This window comes from Dermacentor silvarum, chromosome 10, assembly GCF_013339745.2.
Source record: "Dermacentor silvarum isolate Dsil-2018 chromosome 10, BIME_Dsil_1.4, whole genome shotgun sequence".
NCBI lineage: Eukaryota > Metazoa > Arthropoda > Arachnida > Ixodida > Ixodidae > Dermacentor > Dermacentor silvarum.
In genome coordinates, this window is record NC_051163.1 from 130,074,246 (window position 1) to 130,084,327 (window position 10,082).

Sequence of the window (10,082 nt, forward strand, 5' to 3'; positions counted from 1 at the left end):
GGTAGACACTGCACCACAGTGAGGCGCACATGCGTTTGTTAGAAAATTTTGCCAGGAACCACATGTCAGCCTCAGACCTCTTACTCTGCTTAAGAGCAAATGAAATTCCTCCGAGACATCAAAACAGGCTTAATGATCATTCACTCTCCAATTTCACGCTGCAGATGACACATCCCTAACCAATTTTGTCTTTCAACTTAAAGTTATTTGTAGGGATGCACTGTGTGTTGTAATGAAGAAACACATATAGTAACGACAGTCTTGGCTTCTTCAGCTTTCCTTTCTAGCACCTGCCATCGACGACATGCACTCTGGCCAGAGTGAAGAAGCCCTTTTGAAGTTTCTCAAAGATGCAGAAATAGTTCCACCATACTGGATGCAAAAGCACCAGGAAACCACTCATATTTGTGACCAATTGCTCTACCACTTCAACTACAGCCTCAAAGGTCAGCAATGGCTTCTGGTCATATCAAATCACTTTAGGGCAGATTTCTAAGCACATTGTTACAGGACAATCCCATATGTACGCAGTGGTGGTGCATTTAAGACCCCCACCCATCTTCAGCTTTGGTATTACTGGCCTGGTTAGTATGACCTTGTTTGCAAGTACATGCATTCCTGTCTCAAACGTCAATGCCACAATTCGGTTCTACAACTGTACAGCTGCTGCTGCTTTCTTGTCCGGCCAACCCTTTTGGTTACGTAGGAATCAATACTTGTGGCCAACTTCCCTGCACCATTACATGCAACCAGTTGACTGCCCGCCCAAGACGTCACATCCTCACATCGAACTTTCCTTCCTAATCTCTACAACTTTGGCCTACTAGTCTGAATCTTCAGAATGTGCGCTTCTCTCTCAAGCTCACAGCATGCCAATGAATGCAGACGGCTCGGCCACTCTCTCATAACAATATCTCCTACAATAAGCCTTCGACTGGGGCTAGTTGGCATGAAGTTGTTCTGTTTACTGCACTATACTGTTATACAAAGGACAACAAGTGACTGACACACATGTGAGCAACAGCAGCACATGTGTACAGCCGATCGATCCTGCAAGAACACCACCAAGATGACACTAACCCCCCGCACTTTTCATCTGACTCTCTGGTCGGGCTGTCCGTTCCAGTTGTAGCTCCGCACCTTCAAGCTGCTGTTTAAATACCATAGCCCAAACCATGTGGTTCAATGAACCTTCCCTACGAACAATATTCTTTACTGTGTTTTCTGATAAGAAACTGGTCCACAGTCGCAAAGATGTTTCATACATTTATTTACGCTCCATTTCATCCCAATGCAATTCTGTTCATGTAGACTGGTTCTGGCTCTTCTATTATCCCTCTGTTACCATTTCTTTAGGCCGCTTGGATAGCACCTTTTTCTCCAGGGCACAAGTGTAACGAGAAATTGCCAGTGCTTAGTATGGTGCTGGTTCCCAACACTTGGGCAGGCAAGCCTCTCTAACATAAGAATGGCAATTTTGCTATTTTCAGAAGTGTACAACGGAGACTAATGTAAACAAATAGCCAATCTGTTATACAGTTAATGGAACGCACTCCACTTGCAAGTTTACGTGACACCATTTTGCACCCACAAAAGTAAGCAAAAACACAAAGTGAAATTAAATGCTGAACCATGCAGCATTATGTCACTGTGCAGCTGTTTTTAGTGTCTTGCACTGTGCAAGAACAAGGCAATGTTCCCCCTACTCGAGAGGGAAATGTCCAGCAAAGATATTCAGAACCATAATGGGAGCCTGCCGTGATGAAACAAGAAAGACCCATCACTGATGCAGCCATGGCCATAGCATTCTGTCTGCAAAAAACGTTACCAACCTCGACAACAGACAAACATTGCATGGGCTGTTTACAACTATGCATTTGAATAGTAACCTCAGCTATGTTGTACATTTCGCTAACATGTCCAGTACCGACGGCGCTGCACAGAGGTTTACCCCACACGTCTCTTTTTATTTATTTGTTAGGTTATTATTAATTTCTTTTCTCTCTTTTCTTTCTGGGGGGGGGGGGGGGGGGGGAGGCGTGAGGTGCGCGAAAATAATTTCGGCCACGCACAATACGGTGGCGTACCGATGAATATATGAACTAATATCAAAAACAGCACTTGAAACAGCACGCCCCTGTAGCCAGAAAGGCGAGCGCCTGCTGTAATTCGCGTTCCGCGTAGCGAGGTACAAACGTAGGCTCTTCATAATGAGACAGTCGACACCGCGTACCATGCGCGCAGCGTTACGCATCATGCAATCGGTTGGACACACACGCACAGGCATCGAAGCACGCCGGTGCGCTTAAACCGGTGTTCCGCTAGTTTCGAAAGTACTATATGTCCGTGGGCCACGTAGAAACGACACCGGTCGCATCGGCGCGTTCGAGCAGAGGCCTTCAGTGGCGGCACGATATATGCGATGCGAAGCCTTCAGCGCTCTTTTATCGTGCTCGGACGGGCTGCAATGACGACGGATTGAGGCGTGGGAAATGTCTTCAGAAGTAGATGCAAATACGCGCAAGCAGGCAAGAAATGCGAGCAGCTTTCGCGCTGCAATTTACGTTCGCGGAAGCCGACGTGGAGGTGGGTACGATCGCCGTCACCGTGCACATGCCACGACGTCGCCCACGCTAGTGTTCCTACTCACGTTACCGTGGCAAGTCCTTTTGTAAGTGGGCCACTGCATGGGCCGCAGTCGCCGACCATTGTCAACAAACAATAGTGAAAGTAGGAGGCGTTGGTGAAAGTAACACGGATTGTATTGGCTTGTTTTATTCCGGCTGTTGAAATGACTGATTCCTGCCATCATCATCATCATTTATTAAACAAGAAACGGAAGAAACGCAACTCCGAAACCGGAACTTGATGGTGGTGGTCTGACATGCGTTGAAAAACACCGCCCAAGCACTCCGTAGTCCGTACACACTTTATTCTCCAGCGAAGCTGAAACGTGCGGCCCCGGTGTTTATCACTGGATTAATCCTGACAGTTCATGAAAGTCTTTCTGAACTATTGGTTACGTCTTTGTGTTTTTGAAAAGATGAGCGGCAACGGAGCCAGCTGTGGAAGACGACGACGAACGCGGGAGCAGTGTCACGAGCGCGTTCGCGCGGTTGCGCCGAGGGTCGCCAGCGAGCCAGCTGTGAAAGGAAACGACGACGCTCGAGCGGGAGGAGTTTTCGGCGTACTACATGCGACAGACGGACGAATCGGCTAGCCACATACGGCTTCGAATTGTGCCCTGCGCGTGGCACGTGCGTCAACGGGGACCTGCAAACTGCCTCTGCGACAACAAGTTCGCTGTTTGGCGTTCCGTTGCTCCGTAGCCAGCGGCTGTTTTAGTTCTACAAGCAGCGTTGTGACATTTTGCCGTCGGTGGTGACTGCGTTCGTTCTCCCATCTTGGGCACACGTTTTCGTAAGAGCGCGCGCGCTTACCTGCAGAACTTTCCCGAGGTGGTGTTGCTCACATTTACTTCTAATGCCACTCCTGAAACCGTGTTGCTCGCAAGCATTTGTTTTGCGAATGAAGTTCACTGCAACTTGAAGTGGTTCGGTGACAAAACCACCGCACGCGTCTCGGCGGCCGTCCACTGTGGAGGAATCGTTGGCAAGACGGACTATCGGGAGAAGACTGACAGGAGACGCAGGCCAGCAAAACTTTGTGTTCCTTTTTTTTTTTTTTTCCTTTCTTTTTTCCTTCGGTTCTTCTTGTTTGTGTGCAACTGTGCAATGTTCGTGTACAATCACGAGCAAAAATTTGGAGACTACCGGAGCACTGCGTCACAAGTTGATGCCTGGGCGTGATTATATTTCTTAATAGTTTTTGTTTACAAGTTGTAACACAGAACCCGGGTTGGTCCTTAGGTTGGGGCGACTTCCTTGGCCATCTGTATGAGCACCGGCGAACAATCCATTGGCAAGTGGTTCGGAGAACAAAAATAACCACTCACAGCTGGCTATAGGTCATTCGTGGACTCCCCTTAAATCGTATTTGACAAATTGGACTTGTTACATGATGTTTCGGAGACCATGATTGTAGAGGAGGTAATGGGTGAAAAAGAAAGAGGGGAGCTTTGTGCTTTCACAATGAAATCATGTACATAAATATGGGTGATGGTGAAGCAACATATTAAAACATAATGTAGTCGCAGCTGCCTAGCATGGATGCACACTAATAACTGATTCGCTCTCCATGGCCCGACAGAAAAGTGGTACATACACGAAAACCACATTTTAACGAAGTTGATAAGGGGAATCGAGCCAGAATTAATTCCTTATGTCCATTATTGCATGTACTGTAATGTTAATTGCTATGGGGATTTCATGGGGAGTTCCAATTACTTCGTTATATACCACTTTGTTATAACGAGGTGTGACTAGACTCATGTATGACAACATTCAAAGTCTCATATAGTGACAAAAATATTAACTATATATGCTTACTCTGTTCAGTTAAACCCACATCAACATAATTAAGTATACTTCAAGAGATGCCTCTTTTGTCAGATAATTCTGAAATTCACATTTTTACTGTGGTAAATGAAATTTGCATGTTTCCATAGCTACAGCACACAGCTGACTTGCCTAGAGCACTCCACATCGGTAGGATGCAAAGTCTACCCCGAGCTGTCCATGCCATGTTTATGCCGGGTCTAATATGCATATGTTCAAGCTGTCACTTTTTTCAACATGCAGCTCTTGTAACCTGGTGAATGTGTGCATTAATTGTGTAGTCAGCCTGGTGCCATTGTGCCATACTCCTCGAATGGCACCAAATGCAGCCAGCTCAAGATTGCCTGTTGTTGCAACCAGATGGACTCCAGCCTGTGCAGTGCAGAAAATAAGTTCAACACTGAATTATGCTAGTAAATTCGTGAAATGCTAGTAAATTAGTGAAAGAACAACACATGCAGGCAAAAGAACTATACATGCCAGAAGTACTTTGTTGTGGACTAGTTGGGGGTTCATACTGAACACGTGACATACTGCGCTCTGTCCTGTCTCTCTTTGCATCCTTCATGTATTTCTCGCAGTATGTTACTTGTTCAGAACTAGACATGTTCTTCTTGCTCATTTTCCAACTTTTACTCTTTTATTCCAACCTTACTTTTAAGGATGCCAATGCACCAATGTGCGCAAGTACCGATCATTTGTTTTTTAGTACAGTTTAATTCAGTGCAAGTTTGTGCCACTCATAACAGGAATGAATGCGCAAGCCAGATGCTTAGGTGGTGTGTATTGCTTAGTTTATTATTTGTTTTGTACATTTCATATTGCTTCTCTGGCGGGTATCTTGTAGTCTTATTGAATGGAAGAAGTGTACAAAACCTTGTTTAATATATGAGAGACACACCAGTTCCTTGTAACTACTAAAAAATATGTTTCTTTTATTTAACACATTGCAGGAGCCATATAATCATAGACTTCTTGGAGTACCTGACCTCATTTTTCACACACCTCATATGGCAGTGAGAAATTGCCTGGCGCAACTGTTTTAGTACGTCACTGCAGAAGCTGTGGTTTATTGTTTGACTGTCAGGTGCACCAAGAATGTAGCATAAAAAAATGCGATCAGCATTGCCTTTGTTTTTGATGGTCGTTGCTTTAGTTCTTTAGAGGTGGGTGAACTGTGACTGCCATTCGGCATTAATCGCTTTGTTAGAGGGTCATACTGGTAGTGTCTACAGCAGTAATGCTTTACGTAAAACGAGAGATTACTTCTGGCCCTTTCCAAACGTATAGCAGCACCTGTTATAGTTTCTCTCTCTTTCTGTGTGCAAAGGACAAGTTTTCTATTCCAGTGAGAAACATTGCTGCTCAATTTAAGATCTTTTTATATCATGTGCACAGCAACACGGTGATTTTCTTGCAGTGACAGCCTCATACTTTTCACATTTTAATTCTTTGTCACTAGTATATATTTGTGGAACCATGTTCCGTATCTCACCATGGTTTTTTCCTAGCGTAACATAGAAATTAATGTTAACTCATTGCTCGGAGTTTGTGCCATCATGTCACTCGCGTAATGTCCAACTAAGTGCACCAACGAAGCGAACAGTGAACTGAACTGGTTTATCTGTGTTGCTAAACACAGCTCTGCCACCTAGTGAGTTTACATGGAAACCCTTCCAAGGCGATGTCTGCTTTGAGCACCTATAAAGCAACTCAATAGTGCCCATTTCTGGAGTTTTAAAAATTAGTCTTGGGGAAATTTTCTGACAAAGAGTATAAAGGAGTCATTCAAGATCAAGCGCTAAAAATGTGATCTGCAATTGCCAATGAGAGAATGGAAGAAATTAAATAGTGCAGAAAAAGGTTTAGTTGGGTACAGTTTGAACCTTTTAATCTCGGCAGAAGAAATTGCGAACTTCACTACAGTGGGACTGAATGAAGTAAAATTGAGGATTATCCATGAACTTGGTTCTTCACATTTTATTTCTTTTAAGTGCCTAAGTGTGCCTGTTAGTGGATTTTGGTGTTTTTTGAAGTTGTTTCCTCACACATGGTGCCTTCTGCTTTTCTTTTCAGATTGCTATTCTTGGCGGCACAGTGGTCACCTTCCAATACCACTTAAAATTGTCTTATTGTGTTTTATGCAGCCATACATTTTGTAGTCAGTGAACCCACGTTCCTGGAAGTGGGTGCAATTCCCAGTTGCATCTGACTGGGCTCGTGTGAGGTTTAATGACCTGCAGGATAACTAAAAGTCACATTGTGTTTTGGCTGCTAGCTAATGTTTCCAAATGAAAGTTGAACTTGTAGTGGGGAATCATGCCATTATTTTGTATAAACATTGACTGCGGCTGGTGCCCTTATGTCTGTCTTGTAAATGTGATTTGGCTTGCCATGTTTTCTAGTGATTCAAGTTAAAACTAAGTTTGTAACTTTACTAAGTGTTGACGCGTTCTGTTATGAAACTTGTGTTGGTGTATGAACTGCAACAGAGCTCTTCAACAAAGCTTTCACATTACTTCTCTGCATTGCGAGTGAAAATTTACTTGCAGATGTGGTGCTGTTTTGTTTTTATACGAAGACTAAACAGAAAACATTATCCTAAATGATGTCATAAAAAGGCTACTCGAATGAACAGATATGAACCAGTGTCGATCGTCAACAGCTGGTGGTTTTATTCAAGAAACATGAGACTCAATCACAATACCTGTTGTGCAGCTCAGTGTGCGTCAGAAAGAAAACTAGTTTATAGCGTTAAACAAGCAGGTCTTTTTTTTTTAACAGCACAACACAGGATGAAAAACAGAGCACTGATCACTTGCCTGTGGCCTTTTTCTTTGTCCTGTAAAAATCTACTGTTTGACACCATGTACCAATCAGCCCAGATGAACATGCTGCTAATAGGTAAATAATTTTTTGCACTCCTGCCCCCATCTTCCTGCTTTCAAATGCAGATTGCTTTGGCAAAGGTCTCAGTGATCATTCTAGTGGAATTGGTAAAAATGTGTAAGACGTTCGCTGCAGCACAGTTCTTATTTTTGCCCAAGAAACATTTATAAATCTAAATGAAAGTGTGACAGTCTTTAACTACATCCCTGTAATGTCCAGCATATATGTTATGCTGTTGTGAAAGCTAGAAATTCTGATTTATGTACGGGAAAAATGCACAGTCTATAGTAGCACTTCTGATACACTTGAGAGTTTTCAGCTGTGGATAGTTCAGCTAACCAATGACTCATTATTATTCAATCTACTAATTAGGTTATAACTCGGGTAACATGTCATTGCTGTTGTCTGGAAATATACTCTTCATAGCCACAAATAAAAGTGTAAAGTCACAATTTTCATTGATATTTAACTGTGTTTGGGCATTACAGCGATGTTTTTAATGGTTCAGTGCTTTATGGCACACTAGTGCACCCGAAATATTTTATCACGGTGCACGTTCACAAGCTAGGCACTAACCACAGGGTTGGCAAAACAACCTCTTTGTGGCCTCGGAAGTGAACGAACTCGGGTGTGCGACTCACGGTTTGTCATGATGCATTGAGGCTTATAGAATTTGACCCATTGGTGGGTGATTTAGCACAGAACTTTCGACATTGAGCAACAGCTTCTACAGGCAATCTGTTAGCTTTGTCTCATTCAGGTATTTTTGAAACTAAGTGCAGTAAGCACTAATTGGACAAAGACAGCAAATAAGGCAGACACAGAATCTGCACTCTTGAAGAATATTTCTGAAACGTTTGTCCGTATTTCTGTGCAAGTGCTTTTGGACTCCCCACCCAGCTACAGGTTGGATGGCTATTTCATTTTGGGTGAGATTGTGAAAGCTTGTCGTTTTGTCTTTGCCCGCTTTCCCACGAGTCTTTTTGCTGCCTGTTGCATTCAGTGTCACAGCAATGCTTGCTTGCTACTTCACGTAATTTGCCATGAACGACAGTTAACTTTGACTCACTCTTGTTAGTAACCTGACTTCATTTCTGTTCACATTAATCCTAATTTTTGTCTCTTGCAGTATATATATCTTCTTTTCCAATTGGTTCATTGCAAAACCGAAAAATGACCTCTGCGATGCCGAAGAGGACAAATGCCTTTGACGGGATGGAATGCAGAGACTAAATGTGCTCCATCGCATGCATGTCTTTCTCCTCTGTCCTCATTGAGTTTGTGCAGTCATATTTTCAGCTTTGAGTCTGTTTGCTTTATGATGTATCCTTTTTACTAGCAGTTCAGCATCTTCTGTGCTACCGATGCTGGTGCACTGCTTTTTGTAATATCACATTATTTCTTGGACACTAAATAAGATTTCACCTACTACAACATATCAAGTGCGAACATTTGTTACTATTGTGAAAACTCTTCTAACACTGTTATTTATACTTATTTTCGTCACTAAGCACTGTATAATGGTTCTCTTGCCTGCTCTCAGTTTTTTTTTTAGTTCTTAGGGTACCAAAATGAAACTCTGAATGGTTTTGTAACCTCACCTCATTCAATGTTCAGAATTGAAACCTGTGCTGTATATGAATAAATAAAAAACAATGTAACCCTAGGGATGCTCTTGCACATTAGTTCACTTCTGTTGCCGTTTCTTGATGCTAGTTTTTCTCTGTTCCACCAGCTTCTGGTCCCGACGACTATGGCACAGCCGTCTGGTGGACCTCGATGGAGGAAGGCAGTGAGCTGCAGATAGATATTGGCCAGTCCAGAAGAGGTGGCCACACTTCCTTTGGCCGTGGAAGATCAAGCCTGTTGCCCCGAAGGGAAGCCTCAGAGAGTGGTGGCCGATTCTCGTGCAAGTTTTGCTCGTACGCCTCAAACAACGGTGCCAATCTCCAGAGACATGTTCGAGTGCATACGGGAGAGAAGCCATTCAAGTGTAGGCACTGCCCAGCTGCGTTCTCACAAAGCGGGAATTACAAGCGCCACCTGCGCAACCATGGCACCGAAGAGCAGTTCAAGTGGCGTCCGCGGCCAACGGTGGTTTCTCGGAGTGCCGCCTTGGTGCGTGCCACCTCCACTTCAGAAGGACAAACATGAAGAAGAGAAAGCTTTGTGTGCTCTACGAGCCCATACGTGTGTTCCAATTTTCCAATTCAAAAATGCTACTGCATACTAGTCAGGCAGAGAATGCCTTGAGTATATTTTTCTTGAAAAGAAATACCAAAGAACACAGAAAGCTCACTGTGTCTTATTTCAAATAAAGAGCGGCGTCTTGTCATTGTTCTCAACTTTGCTGCTACAGCATGTGTCCTTTGCTTGTTAGTAGCACTTGGCGTGCAACACAACTGCTGAGAATCAAAAGTTCTTGCAAACACTTTCTGTCTGTCTGTCTCTCTCTCGGTCTGTCTGTGTTTGTATCTCTCTATGTATCTATGTTTGTATCTAACAGTCTTCCCGCCTATGTGGGTAGATCACTAGGTAGTTTCTGGTCGAATGGGTAGCTGATCGGGCTGCTGTGCTGGGGGAATAGGTTTCGAAACCAACTGTCAGAACAACTCTCGACAACTTGTGTCACTGAGTATGTGCCATTGAGTGTGTTGCAAGCAAAGGAACATTTCTTGGCATTCACATGCACCGGTGCACCACGCTCTCGGGGGACATTCTAGTCTTGGAGGCCAT

General features: G+C 43.7%; 1 protein-coding gene across 1 annotated transcript; it reads left to right on the forward strand.

Annotated features, from left to right (window-relative positions):
* Positions 1–304: 304 nt before the first annotated feature.
* Positions 305–9,500, forward strand: LOC125941123 (zinc finger protein squeeze-like). Its single transcript, XM_049658074.1, has 2 exons — positions 305–446; positions 9,082–9,500. The coding sequence occupies exons 1-2, from the start codon at positions 305–307 to the stop codon at positions 9,498–9,500; spliced, it is 561 nt and encodes a 186-aa protein (XP_049514031.1).
* The last annotated feature ends 582 nt before the right edge of the window (positions 9,501–10,082 follow it).